Raw genomic sequence first — 21,066 nt, 5'->3', positions numbered from 1 at the left:
GGTCAGTTTCCAATCAGCCAGATTATATAGGCATTGGCACATGCGGTATACAGAGCACCAACCTCACCCGGTTTAGCTGGTAGAAGCGACACACGCATAAAGCATATAATTTTATATCCCGGACCGGTTCTGACCTGTTAGCCGCATGCCTGTCAACTTCCAAGCAGCCAGATTATAGGTATTGGCGCATGCGCCTTAAAGAGCACCAACGTCACCCGATTTAGCTGGTGGATGCTTCACACATAAAGCTTCTAATTTTATATCCCGGACCGGTTGTGGGCTGTTAGCCGCCTGCCTGCTAGATATTCGGCTGCCCTGGCCTGATTACGTGAATCATGAGTAGACTAGATCAACGGCGGGCAACCCCGGCCCGCGGCGAAAAGTTTCTATCCGGCCCGCGAGATCTTTAATAGATTATTAAATTGGAAAAGTAACTAATTAATAGTTATTTTTCCAATTCTTTGTAATTTTCGAAAACGATAAGAAAAATAAATGTAGTAATTAACTTTTTATTTATTTATTTCATATTTGCAGACTAAAACAATTACAAGTCACAAGAAGGCGTCAATTAACTACTACGGCTCGCGGAAAAAAACGTAAAATTTATTCTGGCCCGTGTTATAAAAAAGGTTGCCCACCCTAGACTAGATTTATAACTTAACCCAACCGATAGGAATTTACTGGCATGTTTTTATGATAGTTCTGTATAGTTGACAGGATTTTTAAAAAAATCCATTAAAATATTTGATATATTTGTTCTGCGTTTATTCCGCTCTCCTATCTTATATTACTTACGGATTTCAATGTTAAACCGGTGATATTACGATTATAGTATGTCCCATCTGTAAGGGAATGCAGAAAAAACGTGTTCAATTCTAGTACAGTGTTAAAAAATTAACTGTTACTTTGGCAGCATCATTTACAACCAAATTTAATGAATGAGACGTACAATTGTACAAAAAAAGCTCTAGAATTTATTTTCCTTAAATTTACGATTTATGTATCCGTTGTCATAAAAATTTGTCTTTCCAATATTTTTCCAAGACTACAGATATTCAAGTACAAAGTAACTGGTTTCGACTTATTTCTACTTAAGAAGTAATTAAATAATTAAGAGATCAGGGAATGGGGACATAAATAAAACCCTGTTGAAAGAGCCAGAATTTTACTTAAACAAAAGCTTGACCGAACCAATCACTCGCTCAGTACAGTGGGGAACTGATTTCCGTGTACACCTGGTATTAAAACGAATTAGTTAGAAAACAAATGACTATTAAGTTTAACATAGTTAGATTTTTACAGCTATGGTGAGAAACGTTTAAAATTTACAACAGCCCTGTGACGTCCTTTGAGATATACTAGTGATGCGACAAAAGAGGCATTTGACATTGACCGGTATCGGCACCCTCGGGATTTGGCACACGCACACACTACACACCTACCTGGACCGTCTCTGATTCCATTCATTAGCCACTTGTAGGGAGCTATTTCACTAAGTGGATTGTTTTAAGATTTAAAAAGTAAAGAATATTTTGTTATTTTTATGTACGTTTCTTCACAAAGTTATATTTAATTATAAGTTTCTTTAAAAGTATATTCATGCAATTGAAGAATTTTTTGTACTAGGCATGTATATTCATCACACATTTTGTTTTACCAAGTAAGTTTTTCTGATAATTTTAATTTTAGCCCTTATATCGTGGCTAGTGATTCAAAAATTTATTTTAAAAAAGTTTTGGTTCAAGACCATATAATGAAAAGGAAAACATTATTAAAAAAGAAAGACCAATGCCTAAACTAAATATAAATACGTCAACAAAAAAATTTCGACATTTTGATGATAAAATTTATGATGAATGACGATTTTTTCGTAAAACTGAAGCAATTTAGAAATCAAAGCGGAATAGAATTTAACATTGGTAGACAATATAAAATAAATATTGAAAATTATAACAAGATAATTACGATTAATAGATATATCTAAATTAATAGACGTTATATGTTTTTTCTCAAAGCAAGAATTGGCATTTAGGGGCATAGGGAATTTATTGAATCTAATAAGAGAGATAATTATATTGAACTTTCTTATTTATTAAGTACGTCAGATAATCTATTAAAAATACATTTAAAGAAGTATACGGTTTTTACTGGCTTATCGAACAAACGAATACGAACGGGCCCTGACGCGCAATTAATTGATTGCCCCTGTAAGTCGGCTTCTTACAGAAACACAGCTTCCCTATCATCAAATGTCACGGCACACCACTGTTAGCTGATATATTTTTAAGGTTCTCTTCTATGGTACATGCTAATGTAGGTATTGGTTTACCATTGTAATCATGCTCTACAGCTATACATTTTATACTTTCTAATTCTTGCATAGTGTCTTTGATATTAGAGTAATGCATATATGCTTTTTTTTTATTAGCACCCTAAATGCAGCTATTTTATAAATATAGGGATCATTAGATGTCAAAGGTATAAAAAAGGGTTGTTGATTAGGTTTATGGTTATTTATGATTAGGTTTACACCTTGGTAAACACACGGCTGTTTTTAATTAAATACAAAAGTCTGAGAAGTGTGCTTCTGTTTCACTTTCCTGCTATAGCTTTAATGTAAGGCGATAGGGATTAGTATTGAATTCCTGTAATATACTTTGTATGTTAGATTTAGATCTGCATATGATTAAGATGTCATCAACATAGCATATGTATAATTCATCTATCTCTAATGGCCCAAATACTTATAAATTAGCCACGTTCAGAGCATTAGTAAAATGAGTGTATACACACTGTTCCAATATTAATGACACCTTAACCCCTTAACAGAGCATAGAATGCATAGAAAATTTTGCAATCAAACACAGGTACAATAAAAAACTTATTTGCAACATACCACACAATCTGGACAAAATTATAAGAGCACAACCACAAGCACAGGAAAGTAAATACATAGTATTAGATTACGATAGTAGGCTAAAACCCATATATACATTAATTGCTAATTATACAGGAGCTCATACAGCATACAAATGGGGGGGCAACAGTATACAGATTACTATGTAATGTCAAGGATTACGTTGACCCAAATAAAGGCTGAGGCCTACTCCATCCCTACTAATGATGTTAAATTTGATAGACATCTAAAATACATTGGCTCAACTAATAGATCATTAACATGCAAAATCAATGAGCATAAATACAATATCAACAAAAATAATTTAAAAACCACTCTTGCCTAATATGCAGCTGAATCCAGGGTGTCAGATTTCAGCAGGGCCCAACTGATAAAATGAGTATACGACGAATGCAAACTAAGAACAGCGGAAATATTTGAAATATTTAAATCTACATTAAGAAAACATTGCATTAACAGCAGAGACTGTAAATCTATATTCTGTGTGGAGATCGCTATTTGTTAAAGTTCCTATGCTTACTTTTTAGTCTCATTCTAACAAATGCACCCATTGCATTTATCCCCCCTACATGCAATTTAGAATCTGTCAATGACCATTTAAAATTATTAAAAGCATTTATTCATCAAAAAATTTATCTGCTGGATACTAAAATTTTCTTGATTTTAAATCTTTGAAATATTTAAAAGAAATATTTACAAAACTGATAAAGTATATTCTTCATACACATCTAAGTATAGTTAGTCACCTTTTTAGAGATCTCCAAATCTTAAAATGTGTGCTTTCACCTTAATGTGTTAATTTTTCTTTAATCCCAGTTGTATGGACCCATCCAAAAACTTGTAAGAAATTTTCCTTCTTTCCAAATAATTAAAATGTCATCAACTATAAGGACACATCTTCTCACAGATCAGGAGAAAACAAGTAATAGAGTAACAAATTTTAAAAAATATCAGGTAAGGTAAAAATACAATGGCAGAAAATCTGTGGAATTTTGACAAAAACTGAAAGAAAATATAATCAAATCTTTTCAATTGAAACAAAGGAAAAATCCAAAAGGTTAAATTTATCATCTATTCTTGAAAATTAAACTACAGTAGCAGTTCATTAATTAAAGACCCTGTAGGATGAGAGTGGAGCCAGATTATCAAAAATGATACTAATAGATGGTTTGTACTTTCAAAAATCTGATAAGTTATAAGCAATCTGAACATTTCAGACATTACTGTATATTCTGTACTAGTACATACTGTTGTATGCTTTCAATTTGTTTGAACTTGCCTTTAATCAGTGTGATGATGATACAGTGCATGTGTTGATTGAAAAAACCTGCCAAAATGTTAATAAACAAGTTATTGTACAAAGTAAACATTCACAATGATTCATGTAAATATAATATTTATTAACGTTGTGAAAAGTTCACTGAGTTCAGCGTTATATCCACATTTGCTTGTCGCAAGTACTTTCGACGAACCTTACTGTCGTCTTCAGCGAGTGCATAAATTTGCCGAAAAACTTTAAAAAGAACAAAACAAAAAAAAAAGAAATTAAGTAGCAAGCTCCTATGGTTAGAACGTTCGGCGTGCAAGCAGAACAAGGTGGAGACAAGTACAGTACCCCATATTACAACTATACGGATGTAAATGTGCCCAACGATGTGCACAGAGTTCTACAACAGGGACATAAGTACATTCCTCCCTCCAGCAACAATCTTTCCCGGCTGATCCCAGCCTCATTAGCAGCGCTTAAGTCCTGCCAAACGGATGCTGCATGCCCACAAATGGAGCTGTCTATACTCTTGAGTCTTGCTACGGCAAAGCAAAGCTCTGGTAAACCCAACGGCGTCGTGGACTATCGAGCGGTGGAGCGTTTTCTCGACAGAGCCAGCCTGAGACTTCTCATCACCGACAAGGACAAGAGGTTTGTGTTGTGCAGAGAAAGTGACTTTCTCACCAAGGCCAACAAATTTCTAATGCAGTCGCACTCCTCGGAATTGAGTGAGGACCCCACTCTAGCGACACTACGGAAAGCAAAAAGAATCACCGCGCTACCAGGAGTTTCTGCAACCTTAACTGGGCCTCTTGATCCTCCCCCAATGTTGCGTGTCCTAGGTTGTTCTTCCAACCAAAAACCCATAAAGCAAATTAGCCGCTATGCCTGCTAGTAAATAAACGGTCTCATCCCAACTACTATTTAGAGAAAGCGCTCACTAAATTTCTGCACGCCATAGTTCCAGATCCCCCACACGTTACTCCCTCCTCTGTTATTGCCAAGTCCACCATCGCGTCAAGCATCAAAGCTCTACCACACGACGCCTACTCCTTCTACAAGCTAGATGTAATTTCTTTATACCCTTCTGTACCCACCTTTGAGGCCGTAATGCTGGCTAACTCTCTCCTACTAAAAAACGGCTTCAGCATTCAGCAGGTACTTGATTTACGAGATGCGCTCGTTTTCGTCACTGAGCATAACTACTTCCGTTTCAACCAGAGAATTTATTTACAAAAGCAAGGGGTCCCCATGGGCTCCCCTTTATCTGCCATCTTAGCGGAACTCATCATGAGAGAGATAGAGTGCAGAACGTTTGATTCCCCACTTACTATCTGCTACCTGCGCTTGTATCTGTGCTATGTAGATGACATCTTAGTAGCGTGGGAAGTCACAGAGGAGGAAGGCCTTTCTTACCTTTAAGCAACACCTCTCAAGTATATACCCTTCTATTAATTTTACCTGGGAGAAAGAGAATGACGCTGCAATTACGTTCTTAGACCTGCGTATACGTAAGTCTCCGGAAGATCTACAATTCTCGATACACCACAAGTCCAGCATAGCTCCATACATCATCCCAGCAGAAGCCTTTCAGCCTTCTCGATATGTCAACGCAGCCATCGCCTCCCTCATAAGAAGGACATTTTTGCTTTCTTCTACGCAGGAGCTGGCCAATATCGAGTTAGATAACATCAGTTTGGCAGTATGCACGGCTGGCTTCTCGCATGCAAAATTTACACATGTGCTCAGTAGGGTAAAGAAATCATTGTTTCCAAGTACCACACTAAGCAGCAAGAGGGAGGTTTCGGTGATTCAAGCATCGTTGCCACACCTCGGACCCCTCTCTATACGTATCTGCAGAATATTTAGGAAGCGCAACCTGGTACTACCATTAGCTCCACTTCCAAGCTTCTGTGTAACGACAGAGACAAGCTCTCCACGTTCGAGAAGTCAGGGGTCTATGCTGTCCCACTGGAAAATCTAGCAACGGGAGTAAGCACACGATATATCGGGGCCACCACCAGAATGCTTGCCAGCCGCCTTGCCGAGCACCAAGACGATGTGGCGAGGGGTAGGCACACCACAGAGCTGGCAAAAAAGGCTCTCGAACATGGTTACAATCCGCTATGGTCACAAGCGCATATGTTCAAGTGCTGCAATAATAGAAAAATAGTTTTCATCTGGAAATCCCTCCTTACCACCACGCTAGAAGCATGCAACACTCCCACTCTTGATCTGCCCAATATTTGGGTCATGTTATTCAAGCGTTTAAGCACATTTTAGCATCATCTAATATACGATTAGCGTGAGCACGGGTCTGCACATGCGCGGCATCGCTAGTCGCAGAGCCAGATGCTCCATCGGCTTTCAAATGCTTTTGAATTTTTGCTTTACGTTCGTGACAGCTTCGGTAAAACTTTATGCGTTCTATTCTGCATCAGATTTGTTCTTTTTAAAGTTTTTCGGCAAATTTATGCACTCGCCTGAAGACGATGACAGTAAGGTTCGTCAAAAGTACTTGCGACAAGCAAATGTAAATATAACGCTGAACTCAGTGAACTTTTCGCAACACTTATACGATGTTTGGCGTGAATATTGTCGTACCGACATAATATTTATTTTCTACACATACTATATTTTCTCCCAAAATCTACAAAACAAGAAAAATGTGTCCAAACAAATTCAGATTTTTTTAAGAATGGTACCGTGCAAGATTATAAACACAGCTGCTTATATATAAGATGTTCTGAGTTTATTGTCTTGATAAGTTATGCAGTCTATGATGAGCTATAATATGGCAAGATTATCATCGACAATTCCAGATTATTAGCTACTTCCTAGAGGATGTCAAATTACAAAAATTCCAGATATCAAGAGCAAGAAGGTAAAAATGAAAAAACCAATAAAACAGAATCTGAACTATTTTGTTCTTATTTTTACCATTAAATGCAATGACATTCCTTTTCCATGACAATAATAAAAATGATTATTATGAATTGTTTGATATATTTTATTATTTAGTTTTAAAAACCTTTATAAATTTATTATATTTTACTTTCTGAAAATGTATTCAAAAATATTTGGGTTATATATTTTTGTTTCAGTGACTTTGAATAAAACATTTTTGAATAGTTTTCAATAGAAAATCAATCTAAAAATTTTTAGTAAGATTTGTAATTTAAATAATTTAAAATTATTTCAGTTAAATATTTACTGTATATATCTAAATTGATGGAATTTTAAATAAGATTTTTGTCTCTACTATACTCTCTGAGGATAAAGAAAAAGCCACTTTACTCATATGCATACTCCTTTGCCACAAAATCAGTTGACTCGTTCTTAACTATTCTTATTTTTGTTTAGCAGACTAGTCTAATAAAACTGATTATTCAAAGCTGTTATCTTTTGCCTTAGTGTTTTGTTATTTATTAATTTAATTAGTGAGGAGTTTTTGCTGTTTTAGTGTATGATTTATATACCTCTTAACCAGAAATTGATGGTCTTGAAAAAAGTTTTTAAAGGTCTCATTGTCTGACAGTGGGTAAATCATTCACTTCATTGTAAGAATCTGGCTCCAAATAAATTATTAGAGAAGATAAATCACTACTTTCTCAAAGAACATCCAGTTTGCGAAATTGCATCTCCTTTTTGACATACACACAATATACATCACAAAAGATTTCCCCATTTCTAGAGTAAGTTCACTTACACTCCCTTGAAATTACTTTTTCATGTTGAATAGTTTAAATGTAGTATTATTCTGAAATGCATATCCTTTTATACGATTCCAGACCAACTCAATGGAGTTTAGCACGATATGGTAGAAATCAAAGTACTTCAAGACCTGCAACAGCAGTTATGACACATATTTGATAGAAAATGTATGTGCTTCTCTCTTTGTACCAAAAACTTCAGTTGTTCTGGTTGCCAACATATGCCCTTCCCTGTGAGCCATTTTCTGACATCATCTTTCTTTCGTGCATGATATTTTTAAATCTTAAACTGCGATACAGTGCATTGTTTATTATGATCACACTTGATGGTGGGCAACTCAAAAAACCATTTTTTAAAATAGACATCATTCATATACTGATGGTTATTGCCTGTATCTTTTAACTAAAGCAGAAGGGAAGCACCATCTACAAAACCTTCCTTGTCTTCACAGTGAGTACAAATCCACATGACTTTAAATCCAGATGACAAGCCCCTCAGAAATGCATCCTTACCGAACAACAGTGTTACCTCGCCAACATCTCAACACTGTGTGGACAGCATTTACACTAGTTTCAAGGAAAAATATCTTTCTTCCTTCTGAACAATACTGTGAAATTTGTCTGAGACATTTGTACCTCCAAGCTATACTTTCATACTTATTGGTCAATGCAGAATGTTTTTTGCAATGATCACAAACAATGCCAATTACTTTCAACACTTTGTGCAATGTTGTTTCAGAAATGATTGGCAAATCAAGGTCATCATTTACATTATTCAGTATTTTGGTCAATGTTGGTGGCTTATTTCTAAAAAAATACTTATGTACAATATCTTGTACTGCAGTGCAACTGAAACTGTCATACTTAACATAACCCCTCTTTGCTCCAGATTTCTGAGGCCATTTCTTGCCTATATGGAGATTTTAATTTTCTTTTTCCCCACAAAAATGGCAAAATACAACACACCAGTTAACCTTGCAATTTCTTCAACAGTTTCTCATATGCTTAAAATCAGATTAGTTTCCCTAATATGTGAACGTACAGTCAGCACAACTCGCTTCATTTCACTTCTTATAGTCTGCTCTTTATGATTAGTTTTAAAATAACAATGAGGAGAAGTATCTACTGAAGGAGTTAATATATTTATACTATCGGTCACCATTTTCCAAAGCATATGCCTTGCTGCTTGCACTGTAAAAAGTCGAAGATCATATCTTCAATATTTTGGTGAGTTCAAAAAACACACATTCTTCTCAAGACATAAACAAACTATTAATTACACTAAATACTGTGACTCAAAAAAGTCTGCATACAGCAATTATTAAAGTCATCAAATGTCTTGTAATATGCAAAAACAGCATGTTTCAGAACACTGTATATATTTATTGTAATCGTCTGTACATGCACCACATATGTAATAGGAAATTAAAAAGTAACCAACACAATACATAAAATAATGAACAAGAATATTAACAAGATGCAAAAATTTAAAAGAAAAATTCTGCATACAAATACAAACTCTTTAGAATAAAACTTAACCAAATTTATGTTAGTATTCTGTAGCAAATCCTTTTTGTCTAATAACTTCTAATATTTTCTCACTGATGAAACCAGTTTTGAAGTGGCTTCTCCTATTTTATACCATTTTTCTTGCAAGGTATTCTTTAGTGTATTTTTAGATGTAATATTATAGCTATGTATTATTCATTCTAATAAATCCTACATGTGATCCATGAGGTGATTATGAAGTCGTATGCCATTGTCTATGAACACTGCTCCAAAATCTCTCCAGTATCCAGCTCCCCAATGGTTGCTACACTAACAACACAGAGGAAACTATCACACACATTCTCACTAGTCTTGACAATTTTCCTAGCTTCACACAGGAACAGTGAATGCTTACAGGACATATGCAATGACATTCTCAATAACATTCACCAGTGGAGTATTAATCATAGGCAACCCATTAACACAGACAAATGCAAAAGCATGATAGGAACACACTACTCGTCAATAAGTCCCTTCAAATAGGTGCTCACAGCAAAGCAAACAACGGAAATTAAATATTTAGGTGATATTCTTGACAAGAGACTTAACTCCACACCCCACATCAAATACATCACAAACAAACCTAAAAAGACAGCCAATGCCCTCATTAGTATTGCTAGGAACTCGTGGAGCCTTGGCCCTAACGCTACTACACTTATTCAGAAAGGTGCAATTCAGCCAGCACTCCTCTATGCCGTACATGTCTGGGACCACCTGGCCACCAAAGTCCATAACCATAAAAACTGTTATCTGTTCAAAGGATTGCAGCTCTCCACATTTGTAAGGCTTATAGGACATCACCCACTAGTGCCCTTTTGGTAATGTCTGGGTTGATCCCTATTGACTTAGAAATTAAACACATTATTTGGCAGTAAAATCTCGTCACCTTACCCTGGCAAGATTATAGCGACTCAGATGTTGACAAAAAGATGATTACAGCAGGTAAGATTACCCCAATTTGACCTTGATCGATGATATCAAAAAATTCAGCATCGACAAAAATACCTCCCCGGCTTATGATTACCACCCCTCTCACCAGCATGCCTCTGACATTTACTTCAAAGATCCAGGTGATCGTCCCATATTTAGGATTGACACTGACGGTTCCAAGATGGATGACGATGTGGATGCCGCTTTCGTAGTTTACTCCGACTTACACAGTGAGCTTCACAACGCATGCTTTCGTCTAGGTTCACACTGCTCAATAGCACAGGCGGAAACTTTAGCTATTTATATTAGCTTAATTCACATTAGGCATAGGAAGGACAAAAGATACTACTTACACTGTCACATTTATTCTGACAGTACACAGCTACAGCTTTACACAGGATTACGAAGTCTGATAACCACTTAAAACTCATCCATCTCATACACCACATTCTCAGACACTTAGACAATAACATTGGAATAGATTTCCAATGAGTCCCGGGTCATGCGGGGCAACGAGACCGCTGACTGTCTTGCCAAACAGGTGGCAAAGTCTTCAGTCACTAGTACTTTCAGTTACATTCCTACCTCGTACATCAACAATCACGTCAAGAAGCAAATCTTCATTCTCTGGCAAGACAGCTGAGGCTGTGACACCACTGGTAAGCTCATCTACACTTTCATCCCCAAGGTTGAGACTACTGCGATTCTTTGCCACTTTTAATCAAGTTACACCCTCACTCAGCTACTTACAAGACACGGCAACTTTAAGCAATACTTGCATAGGTTTAACCTTGGGGACAATCCGCAATGAGACTGCTGTATTCAGAAGGACCAAACACCACTTCACTTAGATTTTTGCTGCTATAGGTAGAATCACATTAGGGATAATTTAATGAGAGCTGCTATTCTTGAAGGGTACAACTGGCCTTGCAGTCCACACCAACTCATTCACACACGTACAATGTTCCATCATCTACTCGCATTCACATCCCTTAGTGGGGCTCTTGAGAGCACTTACTCCAGGATCACGGATGGCAATTGGCTTTCCCTTGCTTTGTTTCAACTGTTGGTATATAGCTGCCTGTCAATTTTGTATTTTAATTCTTATTTTCCATCTTCATTTCAGTCTAAATTTGGTTAGTTTAAGTTAGTCCTAGTTGTAAGTTAGATTAGGGATCTTAGCTTGGTTTCTGGTTAGGTTAGGATAGATTAGGTTAAATTAGATTAGGGTTTGTCAGCTTTAGTTGTCTGGTTAGGTTCAGCCTAGGTTATGGTAGGTTAGGTTCAGCTTAGGTTACGATAGGTTAGGTTAGTTAGTGAGTAAGTTAATGTTAAAAAAAAACATTGAGATCTTGTTTGTGTTTGCTACACTCAGGTTTTCTTTTAGACCCTTTGGGAGACTACAGCCTTGCAGCCTAAAAACTGCATGACAACATCAAATATAGTGGGTACAGTAGCCATACATACACTATTCAGAGGAATTCTACCTTTCTCTACTGTCTGTCTCCTTTCTGTCCTCCTTCTCCCCCTTCTCTTACCTTCTTTTCTGCTGGCTAAACACCTAATGTACAGCCGATGTCTTTCATGTATGTACATCTTTGATCATTGTATAGTAACTACTCTTGCATAATATGTGAAAAACGCTTGTGATCATTTCCTATTAGAATATGAAGCTGTTCTCTAATCCCACACTACTTTTTAGAAAACCGTATTTAAATAATTATATCTGTTCATTGTGCTATTCGTGAATTTTACTGTTCCAACTCATCTGCTGCCACACACCCCCACATTCAACAGTGGCAACTGTATTCTTTGCTTGAAATTCTATGTTGGGCTTTTGCCACACATTCTCTTCCACCAGAGTGAAATATATTAAATTTACTTTCATCACTAAATAACATGGACTTCCAAAAGTCTTCTGATTTCCCCATTTAGTCATGCAAATTCTGAAGATTCTTTCTATTTATTTTAGAAATAAATGGTTTCAGTCTGACAATGCATCCATGATAATTAGCCCTTCTTAAAACATTAGGTATTGTTTATCTACTAACCTCTTTATTTTCAGATGTATCATTTTCAGACTATTTCTGCTGCTATTTACTTTTGAATTTGTTCTTACTTTTTCATAATATTTGTTCTTCTCGAGGTGTTAATATTTCTGTAATCATGATCTAGACTTTCAGAGTACATTGCCTGTTGCTTTAAAGTTACCAATTACTTTCTGAATGATGAAATGGGCTTTTGCAGTACTGTTTCCTATCTCATAAAGTGTTTTTCCTTCATTACAAAATTTAATTATTAATTATTAATATTTAGTGACAATTCACATACAGATATCAGACTATAAATATTTTCTTTACATGATATAGTAAATTTAACAAGAACAAAAACAGTCACGAAACTGGCCTAATTTTTATAACACATAACAGTTAGTAATGGATAAATCCGAACTTTAAGAGGTATTTTATGGTGCTAGTTTGAAAAAGAATCTATTTCTATGTAGACTTTTTGACATGCATTTAGTTGGTTTTATGTTTTATTACGTTTATAGACAGCTCATTGTTTAAAAAATGTTTATATATTCATAAGCAATATATTAAGCAATTTATAAAACACAAAAAATTGAAGTAACAAATAATATCAAGGTCTTCTGGGATATTTAAAAAATTTTTAACTGCTGTATGCAGACTTTTTGAGTCACTGTACATGCTAAAATTTTACATCACCAAACAACAATGAAACAGATTAAACATAACATTAAACATTCAAACAGAATTCAAAGCTGAATACATCTGTTTAAATTTGGGGTTTCTAGAAAACACCTTTTGACTAATTAAAACAACAAGAATATTATAATCTGCTTTATGTATTGTGGGTATACAACCATAACTGACTAACTCTAAATTTTGCAGTTTTTCAATGATAAAGTATTCCCTTTACAGGGATATAGCCAGAAATTTTTGAGAGTGGGACACCCTGGGAAAAGTCTACAATGTTGCAGGGAAAGAAACTTTCGGATCAGTGTAAATTTAAGTCAAATTTTTCAACTTTTTATTATATAAACACATGTCCTAGTCAAGCAATGTGCAGAACATGGCAAAAAGGATAATTTTCAGGAAAGAGACAAGTTTCAAAAATAAACTAAATGCTAACAACAAATAAAATCTCCATTACATCAGACTCTACACGAGATATGATACTTGGTACTTCTCTATCGTTCCACCCCCTCAACCTTTTAAAACTAAAATTTAATAGCTTCAATGCCCCTTATACACAAGCCACCATGCCAAATTTCATTTTATCATTATTACTTCATCCTGAGATATTAAACAAAATAGACGCCAACACAGACACACATACATACATAACCACAAAAATCTCTACCCCCTTTTTTGCTTTCTTTTTGGGTTAAAAGGGTCTGAAAATGTGGAGATTTGCAAAAACTAGAAGGGTCAAATTTGATATGATTCCAATACCTTCCCTTGTTGCGTAAACATAATAGCTGGGAAAGTAAAATACTCATCAATTTGATTAAGATGAGTTTACCAATGAAACAAATTTAGTAATTAATTATATATTATTATATAGTATATAACAGTAAGGATTATTAAGAATATATTAATTATGATCTTAAAAATCCTTACTATTAATGTCTCATATACAATCATATAAATACTACATATACATATAAATACTAATAAATACATATATATTTGTATTCAGTGTAATGTGTTATAAAAGGAAGAACTATGTTCATATAATTCTTCCTTTCATAAACAGTCAATTCCTGGATATTTATTTGACAAAATACACCGAGCATCAAACACTGAAAAGTAATACGAAATGACAATAATGGAGAATGTATATAAATTTTAAATTTTGTCTTAAAGATAAAATACGTGTTGTGTATAATTTCCTCACAACAGTATCAAAAATCTAGAGGTTTTTGAACAATCCATTATATTTTATTCCCATTTTAAAAATTCATCTAAAGCCCTACCTCTAAAAACGACAGTCACCACGTTTTCAAGACAATGACATCATTGCAGCATAAATCACTGTCCATACAGCATGTAGTCTACAGAACAGTAAAGTCAAATTCAGTTAAAATTAAATAGTTCTGGTCTCATGCACCAAACTGCATAATAATTTCAAATATAACATCCAGAATAATAATTATTTATGCCCTAAAGACAAGAAAAGGATAAAATTGTAGATAGTCTTAGAAATTTAATCACATTATAAATAAAGTTTTAGCTTACTTTTAAATATTTTCTTTAAAATAATTTCTGAAATTAGACAGTTTGAAAGATAAGTAATCATTTTAAATGGACTCCAGGAGTGTTAAAAGCTGCCAACCAAAATGGAAACTAACACTTTACAAAGAAATGTTACAAATAGACTCAACTCTGCCTGCATGAAATATAACCAAATCCATCAAGACAGACAAGTACTGTACTTTAGCCACACTATTTGAAATATTATGTTTCAATCAATTTGATTTTAATTTTATTTTAAATAGATTAAAAATAAACTCAAAATTAATTAATTTTAGTTTTAGTTTTGGTTTCGGTGTGAAGGTCAAAAATTTTATAATTATTTTTAACTTTAATTATTTTTTTGAGTTTTAATTTGAGTTTTAAACTGCTTATCTAATGAATATTAACTCCTAGCAATTATCCGGTTTTCAAGTGCGAAATGATGTCACGGGCGATGCAGAGTAAGGGGCGACAAATCACGGGTGTGGGAATAGCACCTCACACTGCCCCACGTGGCTACATCCCTGTTATTATATTTAACATGTGTTATTTGAGATTGCAAGCAGACATGTAGAATTCAAAATGGTTACATAAAATGGCAAATTTTTATCAGTCAATTTACAAATCCAGTTTTCTGAAAATTAGTTTCAAAGTTGGCTGCATATGGTTCTATATCCACAGTATATAAAACAATTGGGAAAAAGCATTGTCACAATTATAAGCTATCATGAAAAAAGCAGAATATAAACAATGAATAATAGACAAAATAATATTTAGGACTAATACTATGTGAAAAATGTCACTGCTTGGTACTATATTTTACTGTGAATGCATACCCTTTTACTGATAGTTACACACTGGCTTTGTTCTTAATCCTGCATGGAGTATAAAAACACTCCATCTAAAAATTTATTTAACAAACAATGTATATCAAATTACAGTAGATAAACTGCAAAATTCATTTTATATTTAATATTAACATAAATTTTATAAATATAATAAAAATAAAAACATTATGTAAAACTGAAAATACTATAAATGTTAAACAATTACTTTTATTTCCATAAAATATATGTTTTTCTTCATATGTTGTATTTTCTGGAGCTATTTTTATACATTTTTGCATGAGAACACCCATATAAAGCTGGAGTCCAAGTAAGGCAAATAGAGATAGGGAAAACACTGTCAAAATAATCACATCCTTTAAATTCTTTACAGATTCTATTACTGCTCCAACAATGGTCTTCAAACCTAATAAGAAAATATTAAAGGTTAAATTCAAAATGTGCCTACAAATTAACAATTAAATATTTTTAAAATTTTCAATTCTTTAGAAATGTAATTATGTTTAACAAAACAAATTGTAATTGAACAATAAATCAATATCTAAAAGCAAAATGTGTCACATATTATTAATATACTGAAAATTCACTACATTGCAAATTGAAATAATTATAAATACTTACTACAAAGTTTATTTATTTATTATTATTATTATAAGTACGTGGCAATGGCATATCAGGAGCAAGAAATGACTGTCCCAAAGAAAACATTAACAAAAAATAAAAATATAATAAAAAGAGGCAAACAGAAAAACAAATATAAACATCACAAAAAATATATAATGAGAAAATATTAATACAATAAAATACAATAAAATAATAAAAATATTTTTTTAAATAATGAATCAAACAAATTATCAAACAGAATGCTATTGTTCATTACATAGAATCATTTTAGATATTTTTAAAACTTAAAAAATTAAAAAAAGATTCTTCAAAACTTAATACTGAAATTACTCCATATTACTGAAATATTTACTAAAATATATTAACTTAAGATTGAAATTGTAATAAACTAGTAAAATCTAAAGCAAAATTAATAATATAAAAACCCATATATTCATCTGAAGGAAGAAATAAAGTAGTTCTTATATCTCACAACTCAACAAATGTAGAATTTATCATACAAGAATATATCTAAAAAAGCAGGGCAAAATTAATTGCTTTGAATTGTCATTGTAGAATGCATTTTGATCTGAACCCCTCTTGAGCTGTTGACAATTCCTTAAAAACACTGGTCCTGAGTAAAGTCACAACGAAAATATATTAAACATTAATGTCCACCAAAAAACCAAGAAAACGATGCGTTATCTCATAAAAATAAAATTGTCACAAACGTTTTCAAACATAAATATATTATTACTCAGAATAGAAAAAGTAGTATAAAAAGAAAATTTTTATACTATTTAATTCATATAAGGAAATTATATGAACACCTTAAAATCATCTTAAAGAAAATAAAAACTTATAAAATGAACTTAAATGACGGTCTAACCATTAGTGACATCTCGAAACCCCTCTTCCCTAACAGGTAGTATCCACATGTGATTCCATCCTGCCCACCTCCCCCAGATGGCTCCATCTGGTGAACCTACCCTGCCTTCCCGTATAGATACGACTTCGTACTATAAACGCAGCTGCATCCCCAATGATGATCCGAACTCTGCAGGAACCCTTGTAAACTGATTACCAAGTCAATTAACCAACATACTCTCTAATGTCAATTGTAACCAACAATCAACCATGCAAGTTATCTTTTAAAAAAATGTTAAAATATTATATGTATTATTCTGTATAATGTAACTCATATTTATCTCCTTTTTTTGTAAAGTCTAAGGACTGATGTGAGGTCCCAAAAACAAGTTGACATTAAACATTTATATTAGAAAATTGTTAAAACAAAACTAGAAAAAAAAACATAAACCTCCATTGTTAAAAACCGACCAAAGATCAGATTAGTTGTGCTAGTCATATGAAACCACAACCAGAAAAAAAAATACTATTGATGTAAAACAGAACGCAATAATTATAAATGAGCATCATCCAGTAGAGATGGACCTTTGACATGGTGCTCGTGTACAAATAATTAAAACATAGAAATTTTGAAAAGGAGAAAGATTAACGACAAAAACGAACATTGTGTCGGGTTGTTAAAAATTATAAAACGTCACAGACTAGACAACAATGGGGAAAAATATGAGCGCAAATTCCAAAGTTCCATCAACATTTTCCATCCAGAGAAAACAAATAGTGTCAAGTAGATTCTTCAAAGCGGATCTTTATCGTGACTCGAACAGGGGTCGTTTTTCGCTTAGGAACAGACGAGGGACCAATCGGGGGACGGGAAAGAGGGACGTACAACCAATCAGATAGAAAAAGAGGAGAAAACGGAGATTGAGGAGGCCGATTTTGAAGGACACGACACGGGGACTTTTCGAGAAGCTTCAAGGGAGACGAGAGGTGTATGCCAAGGTGTCCATCATGAAGTCGACGCCAACCGACGAGTCGCTTCACCTGCCGCTGCCCCGGGGCCTACTTTCGAGCAACGATAGGAAACACCATTGACACTAAAACGTCTGAACGTTCACTTGTGTAAAGAACTGTGGATAGTGTGAGTTGTTTTGTGTTTAAATAAACAGGTTTTTTGTAAGACACTTGTCATCCTTGTCTCCTCTGCCACAGCCACACGCGAATGACCCTAGACCATCCTGTGGCGGGATTAATGATTTCCTCCCCTAGAAGTTGGCAAACTTACACTGATAAGGAGTCATTAAAACCCAAAATGAATTTCCTTTAATTAATAAAAAATACATAAAGCAACTGTTTTTTGTGTGATGTGTTACTGAAAAAAGAAAGCCACTAGCTTTTAATTCTTTAAAGTCTACAAAAAAACCAGTAACGGAAACCTAATTAAATATATTTTGTTTAATATTAATTAAAAAAGGCATATATAATGAATTTCATAGACTGAGTATTAAATATAATTTTAAAAGAAGTTTTTTAAACTCTGGAATATTTTATGTAGGTAAAAAATTATTTTAGTTATTATTTAATATTTATATTATTATAGTTTTAACTCTTTTTTCCAACTTAATTTATTCTTTGCTTTTAGATCACATTTTGATATATAAAATCTGTAATTGTGGCTCCTTCCAGGTAATTTCATTTTGGTTTTAATTTTTAAAAATTTAAAAAATTTTATATCATATATTTAGTGACATTACATATACCTTTTATTGGTTAATATTAAACTAAAAATATATTTTTCTTGCAACCAGTGTTGTTAAGGACTTGTCAACAGCCAAAGAGGAGTTTAGATCTGAAATGCATTCTTCAAAAACAATTCAAAGTGATTAATTTTGCCATGTCCTTTTACATTACATTACATTAAAAGAGTAGAGAGGTTGTCTGTATGTGCACAGACTTTACCTCTAAGAAATTAGAAGAGGAAGTGATAGTAAGTAGGGAAGGAAAGAAAATAGGAAAAGATTGAAGAGTGTCGGATCATTGAGCGTCTGGCATTATAATTGTTGAACAAGTAAAAATACAGTTACAAGACAAAATAAGCCGTACAAGACAAAATACACAGTTACAATACAAAATATTCAGATGGTAAGTCCTACATTTGTCTAGTTGTGAGATTTAAGAAATACAACAATTGAATAAGACAAGAAGCTTTGAGCACTTAAAGAAACACAGATTTAGATACAGAAAATACTGTATATTTTGATATCAGCTCAATTCTGAAAGTTTCATAAATATGCCCTAATAATTTAACTAATTACTGATTTGGTATGTGATCAAAGAATGATGATTAATGCCAATTATGAATAAAACTCTAATCTCTAAAGACACAAACTTAAAAATCTGTTTTATTGGCATTCACTAACTTATATAGAACAAGTAACTAGATGCAAATGTAGAAGACACTCAAACATCAAAATATGTAATAATAAATTTAATGAAAATTAATGCTGATTACCTTAAGCAGTCATTGCAAGATAAACATATGTTCTAAAATGGAACAGTAATTCAAATAAAATATTCAAAAGGATAGAACAAGCATCTAATTGAACAAGGCAGTAATATTCTCTGCAGCCATTTACAAATGAAAAAATTTTATATTTGTTCTGTTGATTTATCTACATTCTTTTTTGAATGTTCCATTCTTTCAAAATGTTTTTTCGATTGCACAATTGATACTAGCCTATAAACTTAGTTCAAATACTTTTTTGTTTAAGTAAAAATTCTTGCTGGCAACTAATTTTAAGACGTGATCTTGATTGTCAACATCCTACCAGTTCTAAAACTATTACATCTTCTATGAATAAACAAATAATCGACACACACCGGAGAAATATACAAATAATCCTTTATTAAAACCTTTAACCAGTGTGGGGTATGATACAATTGTGAATGCAAACGTTTTCGGATCCCTCCCTGGGTCCATCCTCAAGCTACGTTCTTTGTAACGATCCGTTATAACGAAGACCAGCCATTTTTGGAACGAAATTTGAACTAGAGAACTTTGAATCCAACAGGAACCACGAGCGATCCAGTTTTGATAATTAAAGTCATTACGTAATGATCGTATCTTACGTAGATGGTTTATGTATCTCTATATGAATAAAATCCGTATCAGCGGGTTGGAAGTCGTAAAAATGTGCAATAAGGTCCCCCAATTATTATAAAGATCCTTGCCATTTACTCCGAATCATCCTTCTGGAACAGGGCTTGCCACGCCAAGGATAAGGTGATTTCATCCCTGGAATTGATGGGATAAGACGAGTTGTAGGCTTTGCAGATTTCAATCTGTTCTAGCCACTTGAGATGGTCTACATATGGGGTTGTGATAAGGAATTTGGCGTTCACGAATTCTGCGGTGATTTCGGGATCAGAAGCATATACAGATAGCGAGGTGGTAGATCTGTTGTGCCTGATGTCCTGTTGGTGTTCCTTCCATCTAACCCCTATTGCCCATTTCGTAGCTCCAATGTATACTAATTCCCTGTCACATCTATGGTCTGTGAGAGGTACCGCGTACAATCCTGGTAGTTTGTCTACAGAAGGCCTATCCTTCTCATTGTGTAACAGTTGAAAGATAGAGGGGCATCTCCTGTACACTATGCGTATTCTCTATCGTCTCACAATTTTTCGATATATAGATGCCAAGATCGGGTGGTAGGTGACCAGTATGACACGTTGGTCCGATTGTCTATTATCCTCATTACGCGGAGAAGACTTCGCAAACGCCAAACTCCTTATCACAACCCTATACGTAGACCACCTCAAGTGGCTAAAACAGATTGAAATCTGCAAAGCCTACAACTCATCTTATCCCATCAATTCCAGGGATGAAATCACCTTATCCTTGGCGTGGCAAGCCCTGTTCCAGAAGGATGATTCGAAGTAAATGGCAAGGATCTTTATAATAATTGGGGGACCTCATCGCACATTTTCTATGACTTCCAACCGGCTGATACGGATTTTATTCATTTAGAGATACATAAACCATCTACATAAGATGCGATCATTACATAATGACTTTAATTTTCAAAACTAGATCGCTCGTGGTTCCTGTTGGATTCAA

At 34.0% G+C, this 21,066-nt stretch overlaps 2 protein-coding genes across 5 annotated transcripts in view; both read right to left on the bottom strand.

Annotated features, from left to right (window-relative positions):
- The window catches only part of LOC136990759 (sodium channel protein para-like), a 476,095-nt gene that overhangs the window by 405,264 nt on the left and 49,765 nt on the right, over positions 1-21,066 (bottom strand). For all 4 annotated transcript variants that reach the window (XM_067289190.1, XM_067289191.1, XM_067289193.1 and 1 more), the window contains exon 6: positions 15,688-15,885. In XM_067289190.1, coding sequence (XP_067145291.1) covers positions 15,688-15,885 — 198 coding nt within the window. The remainder of the gene's footprint in view (positions 1-15,687; positions 15,886-21,066) is intronic.
- The window catches only part of wal (electron transfer flavoprotein subunit alpha wal), a 100,998-nt gene continuing 99,848 nt past the window's right edge, over positions 19,917-21,066 (bottom strand). Inside the window, exon 10 of the mRNA XM_067289195.1 lies at positions 19,917-19,933. The gene's annotated coding sequence lies outside the window, so the exon portion shown is untranslated. The remainder of the gene's footprint in view (positions 19,934-21,066) is intronic.

This window comes from Centruroides vittatus, unplaced genomic scaffold, assembly GCF_030686945.1.
Source record: "Centruroides vittatus isolate TY-2023 unplaced genomic scaffold, ASM3068694v2 contig_134, whole genome shotgun sequence".
Lineage (NCBI taxonomy): Eukaryota > Metazoa > Arthropoda > Arachnida > Scorpiones > Buthidae > Centruroides > Centruroides vittatus.
This window is presented reverse-complemented; position numbering and strand designations above follow the sequence as displayed.